We start from the raw sequence: 20,051 nt of genomic DNA on the forward strand, positions 1-20,051 counted from the left end.
GTTCAACTGGATGCTGAGGTTTCCTCTGTCTCCCGTATCATTGCAGCTGTAACCCCCCCATTGCATGCCCGCAGGCCCCAGCCCCCGCTTCGACCCTCGGCGGGCGGCCTGCCCCTTTAAGAGTGGCCCCGCTGACATCACGGCGGGGGGGGGGGGTTGGCCCGGCTCCCAGCTCCGCGGCGGCTGCAGGACCCGACTCTGCTCCTCTGCGCCCGCCCGCTGCTCTGGGGACCCCGGCCCGGGACTCCCCATCCCGCCTCCTCCAGCCCCTGGCCTGGCTAGAGGCCCAGTCTTTATCAGGGGACCTCCCCACCCCGCTTGCCCCTGCTCTCGCTCCTTCTCAGGGTCTGTCTCTGTCTCTCTTTCTGTCTCTGTCTCTCTCTTCTCCAAGCTCAAGGTCTCTGGATTTCAGCATCTGTCGGCCCAAGGTTTCTGAGCGCTCTCTCTCTTTCTTTCTCTTTTTGGGTCTCTGACCTCTCCACTTCCTCGGCCTTAGAATCTCAGCCTCGGTAGTGGAGGGGGTGGGGGATCTTAAACTCTCTCTCTGTCTCTTCCTTTCCCTCGGTCTTCTCAGTCTCCGGACCCGCCAGTCCAGTCTCTGACTCTCTCGGCCTCAAGGTCTCTGCGTGCCTCTCCCCTCCTCTCTTCTCCTCCCTCTCTCTCTCTCTCTCTCTCTCTCTCTCTCTCTCTCTCTCTCTCTCTCTCTCTCTCTCTCTCTCTCTCTCTCTCTCTCTCTCCCTCTCTCTCTCTCCCTCTCTCTCTCTCTCTCTCTCTCTGCCCCCCTCTCTCTCCTCGGTCTCTCTTTGTGCCTGTCCCTCTCGGGCTCTCTGCCTCTGTTCCTATTCTCTCTCCCTCTCTGCCTCCCCCATCCTCAAGGCCCATCTCCCTCCCTCCCTGCATCCTTCCCCCTCCCTCCCCGCCCCTCCCCTTCTCCGCAGTAGCCAATGAGCGGCCGCCGGTCCCTGCTCCCGGCTCCGTCCGCCGAGTGAGGCCGCGGGCGCGGGGGGTGGGGGGTGGGAGGCCGGGAGGGGGCCGGGACGCCGGGCTCCGGGGCGGGGGCGGGGGGCGCGGGCACCGGCGACCCCGGTGGCGGCGGCGGCGGCGGCCGGGGGAAGCCGCGGGGCCGGTCATGCGGCTGCGGGGCCCGCGGCCCGGAGCGTCCGCCCAGCCCTGAGCGAGGTGAGCGCGAGGGGAGGGTCCTGGAAGACCGGGGGGCGCCCCTGGAGGGGACTGGAAGGCGCAGCTGGGGCCAGAAGGGGGCCTGAGCGGTGCCAGGGGTGAGACTCCGGCGGTCAGGACGCCCGAATTCAGGAGGCTATGGTGGATGTAGGGAAAATCGGGCCTTCCGATTCCCAGGGGACGGGGTCCGAGGGTCCCGGAGCGGAGAAACTATACTCCGTGCCGTGTCTCAGAGACCATCGCCCCTGGGGAGGGTCTGGGCAGAGTCCTTGAGGAAGGCGGTACCTTGAGTGAGGGTGGAGGGCCCAGGCCGTTAAAAGCAGGGTGTGAATTTGGAAAAGGGTCCCCAGAAAGGGGGAGTTACCGTCTCCCAAGAGATTGAAGGGAGAAGGAGTTTGGACTTTGGGGTTGAGGAGTAGGACCCCAGAGACTCAGATGTCTGGTTCAGGAAAGACTGGGATAAAGGATGAGAAGGAGGCTCCAGGCCTGGGGGGAGGGTCCCATAGGAGGTTGGGCTGCAGAATAAGGAGCTCTGGGCCGGCCAGGTAGAGAAGGAGGAACGGAACAAGGAAGGAGGGAGTTTAAAGGGGTGCAAACGGGCAGGATCCCAGCTGGTTGTGGAGGCAGAGGAAGCTGTCAGCTACTTGGACTAGGGCAGTCGGGCCATGGGGTTTATGATGCTTGTTTCCGAGCTGAGAGGACTGGAAGCGGAGCAGGCAACTGGCGGTCAAGCCCTGGAGCCACGGGGTGGGGGTTGGGAGGAAAGCTAGGTAGAGCTTCGCCGGGCTCTGGATCCCAGGGGGCTCTCAGTGCTGAGAATAGGAGGACGGGGAGTTGTTTTAGACTCTGGGTCCTTACTGGGACGAGTTTCAAAGTTTCAGGAATTCTGGTTAAGAAAGGTGGAGCCTCATGTCTTGGTTACATTGTTTGGGGAGTATTTAGGGGTCTCAAACTTCCCAGTCAAAATGATGATGGATAGCTGTTATTCAGGGATGTCGAGGTCTCTGGCTGGGATAGGCTGAAGATCCCAAGGTGAGCCCCCCACATCATGGCATTGTGTGGTTGAGGGGAAGAAGGGGTGTGAGAATTACAGATAAGGAACTTGGAGTCCTTCAGTTTCAGGCTGAGAAGCCTGTTGGTTGGAATCTCTGGGTTCCTATTGGAATTGGAGACCACAGCTATGAACTGCGGATTTCTTGTTCAGAGGGTCCAGTGCTGGGATCTGGATTCATGTTGGATGTTGAAGACTGCCTGTTATTAGAAGTCCTAGCGTGGGAAGTCAGGGTGCAGAATCTCTGGTAGAGAATTTTTGGGTCATGTGATGGGGGATGGGGTCCTAAAATTCCTTGGTTGGACTTTCAGAGTCAAGAGCACTGATTGTTAGTCAGCAGGATGAGGATCCCTGGTTTTACTGGGTTGCTCTGGTTGGGATGCTGGGTCAGAATATCCCAGCTTGTTGTTTGAGAGTTCTGGAGTCTCTAGTCAAGATCATGGCTCCAGATCTCTGGGTCTCACTGTCCTGGAATCCAGAAGCCTGTAACCAAGACCCAGCATCCCAGGTTCAGGGGCTGCCTAGATCTGGGAGGGTAGAATTAGGGTTCTAGAATCTTGGCTCTGGATTGTGGCAATGATCTTAGGTTGGAGTGTCAAATTGAGGTCAAGTCATAGGATCGGTTTTAGAAGGTCATGAGTCAAGTTCAAGGTGTTAGAATGGGGTGTTAGGGTCAAAATAAAAGTCCAAGAGTTTAAGCTTTGTTGGGGGCCTCTGCTCAAAGTCTTAGGTAAGCCTGAGGTAAAGGGTTTGAGGCCAAGGTATGGGGGTTAGGAATTCTTGATTAGTGACCCACTTAGGAGATTTCTGGGTGCAGTTCAGAGACAGGGTCCAAAGGAAAAGTATTGGGGCATTGGATCAAGGCAGGTTGCACAGCATCCAGGGGCTAAGCCCACTACCCCAGGTCCAGGCACCTAAGTCCTGGCTCAATGTTGAGATGATGAGTACTTGCCTGGGAGATTGGGTCAGGGCAGAATAAGGGTTGAAACTGTCAGTCAGCCTAATAGTTCTGTGTCACCAAGTCAGGCTCAGAGTGGGATTCTGGTGGGGCTTGATTCTAAGACCAGGTTCTCAGGTCAAGGCAGGAGGTTAGAACTGGGAGCCTGGTGCTAGAATTGAAAATCTGGAATTAGAGTTTCTGATAAAAGCCATGACGTTTGGAACCCAAGTCCAGGCTGGGTCAAGATTTGAGGCTTGTGATTGGAAATCTAAACCTGGGATTGGGGACCTGGATCCAGAGCCAAAGCACAGTTGGCAGATCCCAGAAGTCCCATCCTGTGGTTGGGGGTCAACAGCTGGTGCCTTCAGTCAGACTGCAGGGCTGGGGTCTTGGTTCAGGACATAGAATCAGCTTTGAGAGTTTGGTTGTGGAGTTAGTGTCTCTGTCGAGCGCCCAGTGTTCCAACTGGCCCCAGAGATTGGGAACTTGGGTGGTTCCTCTCGGGGGTCTGCACCTCAGCTTCTGGTTCCACAGGCCCCGCAGGGCGCCCCCCGCCGCTGAGGATGAGTCACTGCAGCAGCCGCGCCCTGACCCTGTTGAGCAGCGTGTTCGGTGCGTGCGGCCTGCTCCTGGTGGGCATCGCGGTCAGCACGGACTACTGGCTGTACATGGAGGAGGGCACCGTGCTGCCACAGAACCAGACCACCGAGGTCAAGATGGCACTGCATGCTGGCCTCTGGCGAGTCTGCTTCTTTGCAGGTGCCGCAGTTCACCTGCCCTCTGCTCACCTTGCCTGGACCCTGAGTCCTTATCCACAGTCGTTTCCCCCGTGTCTCCGAAATGCAGAGATTGATCCTGCTTCCTTCCTGGAAGCCCAATCTCTGTGTGGAGCCCCAAGCCTAACCCTTTATTTGCTAGATCAGGAGCCTGATGCTCAGACAAACCTCAGGTCCTCAGACTCCCTGCCCAGCCCTGCTCTGCTTATGCCCTTAGACTCAGTAGTCTAGAGTCAGAACTTGTCCTCTGGACAGTTTCAGTGTGGCATGGGCTGGACCACAGAGAACTCTGCCTTTTAGGAATCCTGGCCCTGCCGGTCTTATCCTCCTCTGGTCCCACAGCCCTTGGTGCATGGCCTCCTCTCCTCACGTAGGACTCAGGGCCCTGCCCTCTTCCATCCAGGTGTCCCCAGGGCAACTCGGACGAACTCCTAATCATCCTGCCCACCCCTTCCCCACTCCTAATAATAGAACAGCCCAAAACCCTCAGGGGAGGTCTGGCATCTCGCCCTGGGGGCTCACTGTCCGTCCTGCACCTGACCACCTCTCTGGCGTTTCCCTGTCATCTGGCTCTACCATCCTTGTCTTCCCACAGGTAGAGAGAAGGGTCGCTGCGTGGCCTCGGAATACTTTCTTGAACCGGAGATCAACTTGGTGACGGAAAACACGGAGAATATTTTGAGTGAGGGGAAGAGCGGGGAAGTGCCCGGGCAACAAAGGGGGTCATTGGAGGAAGAGCAACATAGGGAAGGCGGGGGGGTCCAAGCGAAAGAGCCAGCCGAGGCAAGGAGAAAGCAGAGCAAAACCATAGGGGCAGGGCTGAAAGGACCTGGATGGGGAGGAGTCACAAGAAAGGGGTGGGATCAAGCCAGGGGCGTGGCCTGGAGAGGGCTGGAGGCAATGGGAAGTATCAGGAAGGGGAGGAGCCAAGGGGAAAGGGAGGAGCCGAAGAGACCAGGGCGATGGCAATGCAAGGGGAGGCGTCCCACTGGAGAGAACCCCTCACCCTGTCTCTCCTGCTGTCCACCTCTCCCAGAGACAGTGCGCACAGCCACTCCCTTCCCCATGGTCAGCCTGTTCCTCGTTTTCACGGCCTTCGTTATCAGCAACATCGGCCACATACGCCCGCAGAGGACCATTCTAGCCTTCGTTTCTGGCATCTTCTTCATCCTGTCAGGTGAGCCCAAGGAAAGGACTTGCAGACTGGGGGGACTGTTTCAAGTTTCAGAAATTGTGACCCCTCTCCCAATTAGAAAGCTGTTTCCTTGTTGTGTGTCTTGGGAGGAGTTGCAGAACCTCTCTGAACCCCACTTTCCTTCATGAAGCTAGCACTGTGCCCATTGCACAGCATTGTTTAGAGGACCAAATCCTCTAAATGCGTTCTGGGTGCTAATTAGGTGCCCGGTTCTGTTCTGACACAACAACCCTATGAGGTGAGTGCTATTAATAGCCCCATTGTACAGATATGGAAGCAGACACTCAGAGGAATGAAGTCATTTGCTGAGGGCCACACAACTAGTGAGAGGCAGAGCTGGGAATCAAAGGCACGCAAGTCGCCTCCAGAGCTATATTTTTAACCACCACTGATATTTTAACAATTAACAGTTTAAAAGGCTCTTCATTTTCTGTGTAACATTTTTAATTTTTCTCAAAGAGAAAGTCAAAAGTTTCATAGTGAACACATATATGCAGGACTTGGGTCAGCTATTGGCATCTTGCTAGATTTCTGTTATCCTGTATCTGTCCCTCTATCTATTTTTTCTAACCGTCCATTCATCTCTCGTACTTTTTACATGTATTTCAAAGTAAATTTCAGGTGTTGGTTCAATTAACCCTAAATGATTAATTAGACTTTGGTATTTGTTTACAGTTCTTTTTTCTTTCTTTTGAGGTTCAAGACTCTTTGTATGATCTCATATTCCTCTCATAACATCTCAGAGTTGTTATCATCACGGGCTTGATAAAGTGGGATAGTGAGATCCAGAATTGTGTAGAGAGTTGCCCAAGATACCAGTAAAAATTGGTCCCTGATGACTCTATTGTCCAGAGTTCCAGAGTAGAGTTCATTCTGGAGTTTTACCCTTCCAAATTTCAGCTCAGTGCAATCCAGTTCAGTCCAACTTAGCTCAGTGCAGCTCAAATGTGGGAAGGCTGTCAGTCCAGTCCAGCTGACCCCAATTCATTCTGACTCAGTTCTCCAATTCAGTTTGAATTAATTTGCCACAGTTTACTTGAACTGAAGTCAGGTACTTGCATCTCAGCCGATGTTTTATAAACAAACCCTGCTATGGGTCTTACCTCCACTCTGTCCCCCGGAGCTGCACTTGACTCTGTCTTTCCAGTTACCTGTGCAGGGTGGAAGAAGCATCTTCAGTGTCCCCTCCTCCAGTATCCTCCCTGCTCCTCATCCAACCCTCTCTAGGCCACACCTCCGCTGAGCCTTCAACATGGCCTGATGAGACCTTTTCCAGGGAAACCAGGGTGCAACCTCTGTGCAAACTTGGATCATGGCATGTGGAGCCAGACAGAGCTAAAATAAGACATGTAGAATATCACCATCTGAGAGCGTCAGAGCAGAAAGGTCTCATCATTTTTCAGATGGAAAAATAGTGGCCTAGAGAGAGAAAATGGGGCAAGAGTAGGTAGCATGGGGATTTTTATTCAACCTACCCAAAACATTAGGAGGAAAGCCCCATTGTTTGCAGTTCACAGAAATGGAAGCAGACTGGGGGAGGCGACACAGCCAGTCAATGGCAGAACTGGGATTAGAATCAAGGGTATTCTGATTCCAAGCCACGTGTTCATACCACTGCACCAGGAACTGCCTGCCCAAGGTCAAGCTGAGGGTCAGTGATGCAGTCAGGGTGCTGGAAGTCAGACTTCTGATCCAACAAGAGAATCATTTGGAAGAGATCAAACTTTACATCTGAACCCCTTCCCTGAGTTTATTTCATAGACTATGACCAATGTGTTCTATCCCAAAGCACCATTCCTGTGCCTTCAGGCTTATGGGGTACTGTGGGTGGAGGCACAGGGGGTGAACCTAGAAAGACCTGGATTCAAATCCTACCACTAACGCTTATTACCTAGGTGAGGTAAAGCCTTCCCTGTTGAACTGTTGCCAATAATACTTCATTTATAGACCCCAAAATTTGAATTTGATGCAATTTTCATGTGTTATGCAATGTTACACTTCTTATATTTTTGTTTTTCCCCACAAGTAGACAAAAAAATGCAAAAGCCATTCTTAGCTGGAAACCCATACAAAAACACATGGCGAACCAAATTGTAGTTGGCCAACCCCTGATCTAGATCATGGGTATAAAGTGCCTGGACTGAAATAATAAGTGCTCAACATGTAGGGAAACACATGAACAAGTCCTGAAATGCAGAGGTAACAGTCGCAACAGCCACTGGCTTTATGCAGCATGGTGGGCCAGCAGTTCTGAGCACTTGATACATATTAAGTTACTTATTTATCTTGACCTTATAAGCCAGATACCATTATTGTCTCCATTTTACCAATGAGGAAAGAAAAATAAATACTCAGAGGCTAAATTGTTCGGTGGATTCCTCCTTCACCATGGCATTACACTGCCCCACCAACATTAAACATCCTGAAAACAAAGGAAGTTTAAAAGGAGAGGATAAGGATGGACCTAACACCAGTACCTGAGATCTTGGCACAGGATGACCTGGCCTATCACCTCTTGTTCACAACAAGGACCCTGAGTCTCAGAGAGAAACAGGAATTGCCCAGGGAGGGGTCATTGATGGATTTGGCATTCAGTTCTGGAGAAAGTGGTGGGGGTGGGGGCAGAGGAGGGAGAGGGGCATTCCTGGGGGTTAAGCCTCCCGGAGGAACTGTTCTGGACATGGACTAGAGACTGGAGGTGGTAAAATAGAGGAAGCGGCCTGTGCAGTGCTCCAGGCAGGGGCAGGTGAGGTCTGTGCCAGGATGGAGGTGTGGGCACAGGGGCAGTTGGACAGCTGGCAGAGAGAAGGACATCACAAGGGGATCAATGGAACCACATGACTTTGCTGAGGGAGGGGGAAGCAGGAGTGGCATTGATTTTCCTTTTCTAGGCCATAAGAGGCGAGCACATGCACGCAGCATATGCACCCCACCCTTGCCCCGACTGGTGCCCTGCTCACTCATGCAGTCATGCACATCCTGTGTACCAGGCCCAGGGCTTGGCACTGGAGACACAACAGGAGTTCAGATGCTGCCCATCACAGTGCAGCTGGGCCTTGGTCAGAGCCTGTCACCCCCTGCTCATATCCCGTGGGTGGACACCCACCGTACTTAGAAAACACCAGAGTGCATACTCCAGCCTACAAGCTCTGCTCAACCTCTGACCCCACTTCCTGACCCATTAGCACTCTTTGCTCTGGGAAAGTGGATCTCAGCCTGACCTTAGGATGTCTAACCCACATTCCTCCCTGTGTGGGTCTCTTCCTCCAGATCCTCCTTTTTCTCCTTGGAGTTGCCTTCTCTGACAAACCCAGCAATCCCTTAGACATCTTCATGGTATTTATCGCTGTTCTCGTCTTGCTTGTTTTCAGTCTCCTTGTACCAGACTGCAAACTCCAGAAGGGCAGGGACCTTTTCAAACCTGTGCTCATTTGTGTCTGCAGAGCCAAGATGAGTTGTTGTGAAGTAGACGCCAGAGTGTGTATAGAGAGGAAGAGTGTAAAAGGCGGAGCGACCATTCAGGGGTCCTGGAAAGGGAAGATGCATGCTCCTGAGAGAGTACGGTGGCATGGGGTGTGGCCAGGGAGGGATCCCAAGAGGAGGTGGCATCTGCGTTGATGCTGAAAGGGCGAGGGAGGATTTTTCCAGTGCAGAAAGGAAACTGCCTTGCATGGAAATATGGTCACAGCACGTGTAGAGGAGGCTCCAGGGCAGCTGTCCATGGTGCTGAAACCCCATTGTTGTGAAGCCAGGTTGGTTCTATTCAGATTGGTTTCGCCTACTGCGATCTAAGAAGAGACAGGTGTAGTCGATAGTTGAGAGAGTGGGAAGAGAGTCGGATTACAGAGACAGGAAGGGGGAAGGGAGGGAGAAAAAGGGAAAAGAAAAGTGTGTTGTTGTTGTGTTTTGGAATCAGAGCACAGTGAAATGGCCAGGATGGAGAAAGGAAAGACTGGCTTACTGTTTAAAAAGTCTTTTCCTCATTGGAGATAAGTGTTATAGACCCTGCTTCTGGCTCTGCTTGTGGAGACTGTTTGCTATTTAGAATTGTAATGTAAAGCTCAGGCCCCACGTCTGGGCGGGACTGAGCCAAGAGGCAGGGTGGTCAGCAGGTGGATCATCCTGGACTGCCAGGCTGACCGTGGCTGCCTTCCCTTGTGGGAAGCAGCAAGTTGAGGAGGAGTTGAGCTCACACAGGGGTAGACTGTCTGCTTTTAGAGAGAGCCAGGATCTGTTTGAAGCAACATCATGGGCATAGAGAACAAGGGCCCAGCCAGGACTAGGCATTTGGGGCTACAGGAAGGGTTTCGATACATGAAGGACCCGGAAGTAAAGTGGACCATTTGGTGAGTGACCATTCTTTGTGTGGAGAGAGAGAGGGATGGAGATGACTCCTGTGTTTGGCTTAGGCACCAAGTGGTTTTCCTTTTCTCTAAACCTGTCCATCTTCAAACCTGTCTCAAGTGCTTTCCACTGGTAGCACTTCTCAGGCTCTTGCTTCTTGAGTGTCAAAATTATGGAATACTAGATGTTGGAAGTGCTATGGCATCCAGAGTAAGGAAAGTTTTACTACTAGAAGGGATGAAGGGATCATAGGATTTGGAACAAATCAAAGAGCAGGCCAGGCACAGTGGTGCACATCTTTAATCTCAGCGACTCTGAAGGCTAAGGCAGGAGGATGGCAAATCTGAGGCCAGCCTTAGCAACTTAGCAAGACTCTGTCTCAGAATAAAAAAAAAGGGGGGGTCAGGGTGTAGCTCCTTGGTAGACTGCTACCTGGATATAATCTCCAGTGCCACAAAAATATATGTGAGTTAAAATTTAAAAGAAATAATAAAGGCAACTAATGTTCTTTTCCAAAGGTTCCATTTGCCAGGCAAGGGTATTCCTCTGCTTAGCTGTGCTGGGTATTGTGTTAGGTGCCAAGAATGCAATGGAGGAGGACCAAGGGGACTCGTCCTGGCTCAGTGGCGTCCCCAGCTTCCTTGTGAGCTGGGGAGGCATACAATAAAGAAGTGACAAGCAGGGGCAAAGACAGACAAGCCGGTTAGGGAAGGAGAGCAGAGCCGTCGCTCCAGGACCCCATCTGAATCTCTCCGATTTGAAAGATTTGTCTTCCACTCCTTTTTACACACACCATACCCATTTTTTTCTGGGGGGGGGGGGGCTTTTTATTTGAAAGTAAGTTGCAGGCATTGTGATAGTTCATCTCTGAAAAGTAAATGTTAGCATGCATCCTTTAAGGATGCAGACACTCTTCCATAGGATAGCAAGGCCATTAGCACAGTTAAAATTGACAAAAATTCCACAATATGATATAATCCATTTTCTTACTCTCCCAGTTATCTCAAGAATGTCTTTTTTTTTTTTAACTGGGGGTGTAGCTCATTTGGAGGGCACTTACCTAGCATGCAGGAGGCCTTACTTCAAGTTTCCATACTTGACATTGTAGGGAAAGGAAGGAAGGAAGGAAGGAAGGAAGGAAGGAAGGAAGGAAGGAAGGAAGGAAGGAAGGAAGGAAGGAAGGAAGGAAGAAAGGAAGGAGAAGGGGAGGGGAGGGGAGGAGAGGAGAGGGAGGGAGGAGGGAAAGAAAGAAGAAGGAAGAAAGGAAGGAAGGAAAGGAGGAGGGAAGGAAGGAGGAAGAGAGGGAGGAGGGAAGGAGAAAAGGAGGGAGGGAAGGAGGAGGGAAGGAGAGAAGACTATCCTTTTGAGCTTTCCGTTCAGAACCAAGATCGAATCTAGGTCCACACATGGCATTTCATTAATAACTCTTTTTTCATCTAGACTGGTTGTGCCACAGTTTTTCTTTCCCAACACTGACTTTCAAAATATATTTCATTCTGAAAATATGGAAAGACTGGTTAGGGAAGCCCCGGGCACCCTTCACTGGGTTCCAGCGATTGCCAGCATATGGCGGGCTTTTTATAGTCACACCGCCATGTCCCCTTTCTGTACTCTGCTGCCTTATTTTAAAGCCAGCCTCAGACTGCAACCTATTTTGTCCATAAGTATTTTAGTATATCCCTGACTTAGAAGTACTCTTTTATTTACTATAGCCACGTTGCCATTATCAAGCCCAAACAAATAAGAATTGCTTAATATCTTCTCTTATCTGGTTAGTGCTCAGTCCTACTGGCTGGGCTCATCAGTGCCTTTTTATGACTAGTTTGCTGCAAATCAGGATCCAAATTCCACATGAGCATTTAGTTGATAGATCTCTGAAGACTTTTAATCTTAGTTCCTCTCCTTGTTTATATGGTTTTTACATTTGTAATTTGTAGCAATCTGGTCATTTGTAGTGTAGAATTCCCCCGTTCTGGAGTTTCCCAGTCGTGTCCCCGTGCTGCGGTGTGATACGTTTCAGCCATCTAAGGTCTAGAGGAAGCTGAGGCAGATCTGGGTTGGTTTATTTTATTTTATTTTTTTGGCAGGAGCACTTCGTAGGTAGGTGGTGCTGTGGACGTCCTCCTGCGTTCCATCCATCTGCAGATGCTTCACGTCTGGTCCTTTTTCTGAGATACTAGGATTGATCTCTGGTTCAGGCATTTTCAGCTTGATTCACACATCACTCCCTGAAGGACAGGGGGTCCCATAGCATATCCCCATCCTGCACTCACTTGACTCTTTCCTCATTGAATGTATTGCTCTTTCTCGTATTTTCTGTAAGCTGGAAGTTGTCTAGACTAGAGGCTTTGGTGACGTGCAAATTAAATGTGGCTAGCAAGAAAAGTCAGGTGCTGCCATGACCTTTGGATCACATCACTCAGTGGCAACTAATGTCAGGCTGTCCCTACCTGCTGCCTGTGTCAGCCTCGGCAGTGGGAAGCTTGAGCCCTTGGTACAGGTAGTGCCCCTCAGAGCTCTCCATTGATGAGGAGGCTTTTCTCTTAGGAATAAAGAAGTAATTTCCAAGGCCACACTGTGGCACCTGGGAAGAAGTCCTGTTTGTGGGTGTGTTTTTATGTTAAACATTTTGTTTTAGAAAAAAATGCAAACCTCTGGGAAAGTTGCAAAAAGAATACCATGAACTGTCAGCGTTCACCTAGACAAGCTTTTAACAATTGCTGCTCTCCCCCAACATGTACATGTACCCTGTGTACATGCATGTTACATACATGTCATATATACATTATGTATACACACACCTATCCAGGATACCTGAGTATAAGTTGCAAACACTTCACCCCTAAATAGTTTAGCAAGTCTCTCCTAAGAACAAAGGCATTTTTTTTTCCTGGTACTGAGGATTGAACCCAGGGGCACTTTACTACTGAACTTCATCCCCAGTCCTTTTGTTGTCTAGTTTTGTTTGTTTGTTTGTTTTTGGACTTTTTTTCCACCCCACCTAACTGGAGATTTGAACCCCGGTCCTTCCGCATGTTAGACAAGCACCCTATGAGATAGGCTATATCGTCAGTACCCTAGTCCTTTTTTTAAATGTTGAGACAGGGCCTTGCTAAATTTCCCAGGCTGGTCTTGAACTTTTGATACTCCTGCCTCATCTTCTGGAGTCAATGGGATTGCAGACTTGCACTACCATACCCAGCTATAAGGATTTTTTTTTTTTTTTTTTGTACTGGGGATTGAACTCAGGAGCACTCCACACTTAGCCATATCCTCAGCCCTATTTTGTATTTTATTTAGAGACAGGGTTTCACTAGTTGCTTAGTTCCTTGCTTTTGCTGAGGCTGGCTTTGATCTTGAGATCCTCCTGCCTCAGCCTCCCAAGCCACTGGGATTACAGGCATCTGCCAATGCACCCAGCCTAAGGGCATTTTCTTATGAAACCACAGTGTAATAATCAAGTTCAGGAAGTTTAATATTTATAGCTAATACGTAGTCCATTCCCAGATTGCAGCAGTTGTCCCAAAACTGTGCGGTCATTGTTTTTTTTCCAACTCAGGATCTAATCTAGCATCATGGTTTGTATTTCCTGTGTCTCTTTAATCTCCTTTCATCTTTAAAAATTTTTTTTCATTTTTTTCTCTTTGAAAGGAATACACTATTTCCAGGGGGATTACATGCTGTAAAGAGGAGAAAAAATCCAAATCATCCCTCCCACGCCCCACCCCTCTCCCTCCTCCCCCGACTCCTCCTTCCCGGTGGCCCCCCTCCCCCTCCTCCCCATCTCATCCCGGGTTCCCTCTTCTGGCTTGGTTTGGCTTCCTCGGGCCTCGAGGACCCTCTCCTTGCCCTGCAGGCTTCCCTTCGGCTCCATGGGCTGCCGTATGCCTTTCCTCTTTCTGCTTGAGCTCGGCCCCGATTCTTTGCAGTGTCACCAGTGGACAGGCCGAGGTGTTCTCCTTTGATACTCCAAACAGAACAGAAAAGGGCCATCGGAGGCCTCTTGGGGGCATTGAGACCTTCGAACTTCATTTTTGTTTCCCCTTCGGGAGGGATCTAGGTGTTCCTTTCTCTTTCATTCCGCCTTTGCCCTGTCTTCCAATTTTCCTACTCCTTGGCAGACTCCATCTCTCTGAACACTTCTTAGAAACTCAGAGGCTGACCGAAGCCTCTGAGCGCTTCCGTGCACCTTCAAGTTTGCACAAAGAATGCACATGAGGACATTTCCCTCTGGACTTCCTGGCGTCTGCTTTGCTCGGGTTTAGTTGTTCTTCGCCTCTAGGGATGTGGGCTGCCTGTTGCCCGCCTGGCTCTGCTCGCGGGGCGCTGTGCTGCGGAGCTCAGTGCTCTGCAGAGGCTCTTCTTTCGTCTTTTATACAGTTCCACTGCCTTTTTTTTCCCCCCAATCTTTCATGTTGGCGTTTTTGAACAGTGCAGTCAGTGGTTTTGTAGACTGTCCCACAGTGTCGTCGTGAGTGGATCCGGGTTACGCATTCTCAGTGGGAACACTACCTGAAGGAAGCAGAGGCTAGCTAAGCGTTGCACACAGGCACGCATGGAGCCCACCTGCCCGGTTATTGGCATGTTAGCCTCCATCGCTCGCTCAAGGCGGAACCTGCGGGTTCCTTCAGGATTCAGGAAGGTTTTACCTTTGCAAATAATAGCTATTCTACGGGGAGGTATGTCATCTAGCGATTCCACATCTCTGGTGGTTCTTGCACCTAACACACGCAACCCTCATGTACCAGTGGCTATGCTACTTAAACCAACCTTCTTTCCTCTTATTAACTTTTGGAAATATCAGTATGGACTCATACTTTTTTGAAAAAAATTCGTTGTGTCATGTGGCTTCCATTGAATTATTCACTTTGGTGCTCATATTTTCCTCTATTTGATTACCAGGAGGTTCTTCTATCTGGTTCTTGTGGGATGGGACCCAGGGCCTCACACATGCTAGGGAAGCCCTCTATCACCCAGCCACATCCCCAGCCCTTTTTATTTATCTTTTTTATTTTGAGACAGAGTCTGGCTAAGTTGCTGAGGCTGGCCTTGAACTTGCAATCCTCCTGCTTCAGCCTCCACAGTAGCTGGGATTCCAGGCCTGTGTGTGGTTCCTGGCTCCCAACAGTTTTTGAGCAGTTCCTTACTTTGAGGCAAAGTACACTTTACCACCCCTGCCCCTGGCTTCAGGTTGGCTGTTTGTTCGGGGACTCTAGCTCCTCTTAGTGGGGGATGACGCTAGAAACCAAGAGCAGGGGGCTTGGAGTACGCCATGCTTTGGGGGTGCCTCTCTCAGGACCTTCGGGTCAGAATGCTGGGAAACTATTCACATTGAAGGAGCAGAAGCTTACAATGATATCAAGACGCTGCAGGTTTTTTCTTCCTTATCCCTGTTTGTAGCTTCCTCCTTGGGGAGTGAGAAGCTGTAGCTCCTGGAAGCATCATTGTATTCACGTATCCACTCAACCCCACAATGCTCATGGAATAACTTCACAACCGCCACCCCTGGACGCCCTGGCTCAACAAAATCTATCGAGCAAGGTTCAAGATTGCTTTGTCTTTAGGCTGAGATATATAGGCAAAGTGCTGTATTTAAAAGCTACTTGGGGCTGGGGGTGTGGCTCAGTGGTAGAGCGCTTGTCTAGCATGCACAAGGCCGCAGGTTCAATCCCCAGCACCACACACAAATTTAACTTAGGTCATGCTCCTTCCTCCTGTGGCTGCATTATTAATTTAATATAAGGCTAGATTCGTTTACTTGTTTATATTCAATTTTAGTTTCCCCCATCTTGATAATTCCACCTTTTAATATAACATATTTGCCCCGTTCCAGAGGTGAAGTGTTCTCCTTGTTGGCACCTCTACCTCATTTGTTTCCTGTGCTCCTCTCTGCAGAGAAGAGGTGCAGGTTTGTATCCTTGAGCGTCCTTCTTTCCCGCCAAAGAGGCAGCATGCATGCGCTCACGCATCACGAGTCGCCTCGCTCTTTGCGGTGGTGTGGACAGTCGCTGACGCCGCCTCGGGTCCTGGAGGTCTCTCTCCTTCTTGCTTCACTGAGGCACAGCACTTGGTTGGACGGATGTGCCACGATGTGTTCCTTCTCCATGACAGCACTGCCAGTCTCTCCACTTACAAAGCACGCTGCAGTGCGTTCGCTTATGTGTCTGGATTTTTCACAGGTCAGAGGAATGCCTTCGGAATAAATTCCTAGAGGTGGGATTGCTGAGGTAAAGGATGGGTTCATGTGTGGCTTTGTTAGGTATTGCCAAATCCCCTGCTCAGGGTCACGCTGTTCTGCGCGCCCACTTTCTCCCTGTCTCACCTCAAGATGATGGGAAGCTTTGGATCTGACTGTTCAGTTTTCATCTGCATTTCTCTAGTTTTTAGAGATGGAGGGCATTTTTCAGAATTTATTATCTAGTTATTTATTTTGAGACAGGGTCTTACTGTGTTGTTCAGGTAGCCTTGAACCTGTGAGCTCAAGTCAGCGTGCCTCCATGTCCTGAGTAGCTGGGACTATAGCAGCTGTGTGACACTGTACCTGGCATTGCTAAATGCCTTTTTAAAGAGGTGTCAAACACTGGGTGGCTCAGGCCTATAATCCCAGTGGTTTGGGAGGCTGAGGCAGGAAGATCACAAATTCAAGGCCAGCCTCAGAAATGCAGTGAGGCCCTAAGAAATTCAGGGAGATCCTGTCTCAAAATAAAAAATAAAAAGGGCTGGAGATGTGGCTCACAGGTTAAGTGCCCCTGGGTTCAATTCCTAAGACCAAAACGAACAAAAAAGAGGTGACAAACATGGAGGAAGACACCCAGGGAAACTGGGAGATGCATGTTCCATGTGGCAGGAACAGCACAGGTGAACGCCCTGAGGCAGAAACAAGCTTGGTGCATCGAGGAAGAGCAAGGACAGGGGACAGGGAAGACTTGTCAGGGATGAGGTTGGTGGGGACCAGGCAGTGTACGCATTAGAATCTAGGAGGTCACGAAAATTTTTCTGCAAAGACACAGATCACAAAGACTTTCATTTTTACTGGCCATCTGTCTCTGTCCCCGTACTTTGCTCTCCACAGCAGTAGAAAGCCATCAGCAATACGTACGTAAACAAAGCGGGGTGGTGGTGGGCCAACAAATTTGTGTTTATAGGGACAGAAATTTGGAATTCCTATACTTTTAAAATTTGATTCACAATATTCCATTCATATGGTGTGAATGATAGGGTTTTTAGTAGATTCCCAAAGCTGTGCTTCCATCTCCTTAGCTAATGTCACAACACTTCATCTCACTCTGGAACGGCCTCCCTCCTAGGCCCTGGCAGCCACTAATCCACTTCCTGTCTCCATGCAGTTGCCTATTCTCAGTACAAATGGGGTCACATGGTGTGTGGTCTTTTGCATCTGGCGTCTTTCTTGGAGCAGTTTCCTGTGCATCCCTGTGGCAGCCTAGACCAGCGTCCATCCCTTTGCAGGCTGAATGATGTCCCTTTTGTGGATGGACCACCGTCCATTTATCCATTCAGCAGCTGGTGGACATGCAGGCTGTTTGCACTTTTTGGCTACTGAGGAATGCTGCTACAAATATTTGTGTACAATTTTTTGGGTGAACATATGTTCTCAATTCCCTTGGGTATATACCTAGGAGTGGAATTGCTGGGTCATATGGTAATTCTATCTTTAACTTTTTGAAGAACTGCCAAAAGAAAGCCATATACTTTCTGCATGCTACAAAATATCATTCTTCTCTTGACTTATTTTTCGACCATTTAATTATATAAAAGCTGTTCAGAAACAGGAGGTGCACTGGATTTAGTCTATGGGCCATGGTTTTCAGACCCCTGCTGGAGGCAATGAGAGGAATTCGGATTTATTCTGGGTATGACAGGCAGGCAACATTTATTTGTAGGACTCTGGGGTTTAAGTTAGATCAATTTAGGACAAGGAGCTTTATATCCTCTTTAAGTAACCCTGGTCTGGCTGCTATTAAAAGCAGAATTCAACTTATGAAAGTGATATTTGCCTTTTGAAATTCTCGAGCCAGACTTTTCCTCTCCACGTGCTCCATGTGCCTCTATTTCTTCAGCTGTAAGTGGTGAGGAAATGTGTCTACTTCAAAGCATTGTTGTAAGTTTTGAATGAGTTGCTCTCTATAGAATGCTGAGAACAGCACCTGGCATGAGCCAAGGCCCACATAAGTAGCTGCTATGATCATTGATGTTGTCACTGTTGCAGTTATTATCCCCAGCTCAGGCCTCGTCCTCTTCCCCATAGAATATCACAACTCCAGTGTCTCCCTGCCCATATGCTCACAATACCAAAGCCACAAAAGGATCTTCTAACACTCCGATCTGCCTGTGTCCTTCCTCTGCCCCAAACCACTGTGGCTCCCCAGAACCCTTGGCATCATACCCATCATACCCAGCTCCTCAGCCTGGCACTCAAGGCCTATTAGGACCTGGTCCCTGCTCCCTTCTCTAGCTGCAGTTCTGTGGCTGCTGTCCAGGTTATATCTACATGGATAGACCAGCTCAGTGCGCCCCCACCAAATCTTGCCCAGGCTGTTCCCCATGCCAGGAATGGTGGGCCTCCTCCTTTAGGACTTGGACGAAGACAATTTTCCCTGATTCCCCTTGCTTCTGCCCCAAGTGGCTTTGGGTCTCTTCTGGATCCCACCGAGCTTGGTGCCACGCCCCTTATTGCTCATACCGCCATGTGTGTGACTGTTGGTCCGTGTCCACTTTAGCTTCCCCAACTGCACTGTGAGCTTCTGGATGGTGGGTTCCTCTGGGAAGGGTGAAGAGAGAGATTGCTAGTCCTCTCTGGACTCCCTGTGCCTAACGAAGGTCCAGCACAGGAGGTGCTTTAAAGGACAGAAGTTAGTCCTGGACATGGTGGGAGGGAAGACAATGATGTGGGACTGGGGTACCACTTCCTTTTGCACCAAGGGCACCTGCTCTTCTCCTCCTAGGCCTCTCCTTGGTGGTGGGCTTGGTTCTTTACATCTCCAGCATCAATGACGAGGTCATGAACAGGCCCAGCAGCTCGGAGCAGTATTTTCATTATCGCTATGGGTGGTCTTTTGCCTTCGCTGCTTCCTCCTTCCTGCTCAAAGAGGTGATGTCGGTGGGGCCCAGACTCTAGAATTCAAGTGAGGAGGGGGTGGGGGCCTGATTCCTGGACCCAGGAGGAAGAGGAGGCCAGGGATGTAGGCTCTGGGTTATAAGGGAGGTGGGAGGATTGAGGTCAAACCCCTGGGTCCTGGAGAGGAGGAATCTGGGAGCTCCAATTCCTGGGGTCCTGGTGAGGAATGGGGACTGGTCCTCCTGGTCTTGAGGAAGAGGGGGGACCTGAGGGTTTGGGCTTCGTGGGCTTGGGGGAAGAGCGGACTGGAGCCTTGACTCCTGGGTTCTGCGAGAGGAGGGGACTCTTGATTCCCGGGGTAAGCAGTGAGGGGACGCCTCTGGACTCTGACGGTGCCTTGCCGCAGGGGGCCGGCGTGATGTCGGTGTACCTGTTCACCAAGCGCTACGCGGAGGAGGAGATGTACCGCCCGCATCCGGCCTTCTACCGTCCCCGGCTCAGCGACTGCTCCGACTACTCGGGCCAGTTTCTGCAGCCCGAGGCGTGGCGCCGGGGCCGCAGCCCTTCGGACATCTCAAGCGACGTCTCTATCCAAATGACGCAGAACTACCCTCCCGCCATCAAGTACCCCGACCACCTGCACATCTCCACCTCTCCCTGCTGAGGCGCGGCTGCTCCGAGCATCCCCTCGCCCCTCGCCCTGCCCCTCCCCGCCGGCCTCCCGAAATGCAGCCCCTGCCTGGGACTCCTGGTTCCGGCCGGAGTACGCCGCTCCAACTTTAGGCCCCGCCCCTCACCCGCCCTCTTTTCAATGGCTCCTCCCACCTTCCTACCTCTCCTCTCCATTGGTTCCTTCCACTTCAAAATGACCCCGCCCTGCGGTCTCGCCTCGCATACGGCCACGCCCAGGCAGTTGGCCCCGCCCCTTCACCTGGTCGGTGCACCTGGCGCCAGAGGCGGCTCAGCCCAGCACCCGGGAGCCCAGCTGCAGCCCGCTTCACTGCAGGGGCGCTGGGCTGGAGAGTGGGTTCGGCAGCCGCCAGGAGTGCCGAGCATCTTCTTCCCTGTGCCCCAACTCCTCTCCTGACCTACCGGGTATTTGGGTGCCTGCTCCGCCCATAGCCCAGGTGGGGAGTGGGACTGGAGTCTGGCTAACTCGGTCTTTGCCGCCCCCTCTCTCCTGTGCGAGACCCCCTTCCTTGTCGCCGGCTGGGCCTTTCCTGCCTCCTGAAGGTGTCTGTCTTCTAGGAGTTCTAACCGATCTTCTTGCTGTCTCAGCTTCCCTGGCCTGTCTTCCTCCTCCCCCCCTCCGCCCCTTTCCTCCCTCCACCTGCTCTACCTAAGCCCCTAGGTGCATCCAGCCCCGCTCTCCGAACGTCAAAGGTGGGGACCCTAGGGTGGAGGGGATTTCCCCGCGCCATCTGCACACCTGTGCCCGCCTCTCCCCCCTCGAGGCCCCGTCGGGGGAGGGAGGGGCAGTAGCGGGGGTC

General features: G+C 51.1%; 1 protein-coding gene across 1 annotated transcript; it reads left to right on the forward strand.

The window, feature by feature from the left end:
• Positions 1–1,017: 1,017 nt before the first annotated feature.
• On the forward strand, positions 1,018–19,897 carry CACNG7 (calcium voltage-gated channel auxiliary subunit gamma 7). The gene is made up of 6 exons (XM_079118269.1): positions 1,018–1,179; positions 3,705–3,929; positions 4,542–4,628; positions 4,983–5,123; positions 18,449–18,594; positions 18,968–19,897. Exons 2-6 carry the CDS (start codon positions 3,734–3,736, stop codon positions 19,223–19,225), a joined length of 828 nt encoding a protein of 275 aa, XP_078974395.1. The 5' UTR covers positions 1,018–1,179; positions 3,705–3,733; the 3' UTR covers positions 19,226–19,897.
• Positions 19,898–20,051: the final 154 nt, after the last annotated feature.

The sequence above is a fragment of the Sciurus vulgaris genome (assembly GCF_902686455.1).
Source record: "Sciurus vulgaris genome assembly, chromosome: 17".
NCBI classification, from domain to species: Eukaryota; Metazoa; Chordata; class Mammalia; order Rodentia; family Sciuridae; genus Sciurus; species Sciurus vulgaris.

Excerpts from the sequence above, each read along its gene's own strand:
- CACNG7 (XM_079118269.1), top strand. The coding sequence starts at position 3,734 with ATGAGTCACTGCAGCAGCCGCGCCCTGACCCTGTTGAGCAGCGTGTTC. Across the intron at positions 4,629-4,982 it reads AAACACGGAGAATATTTTGA|AGACAGTGCGCACAGCCACT; the intron begins GTGAGGGGAAGA and ends CACCTCTCCCAG. Across the intron at positions 5,124-18,448 it reads CATCTTCTTCATCCTGTCAG|GCCTCTCCTTGGTGGTGGGC; the intron begins GTGAGCCCAAGG and ends TTCTCCTCCTAG.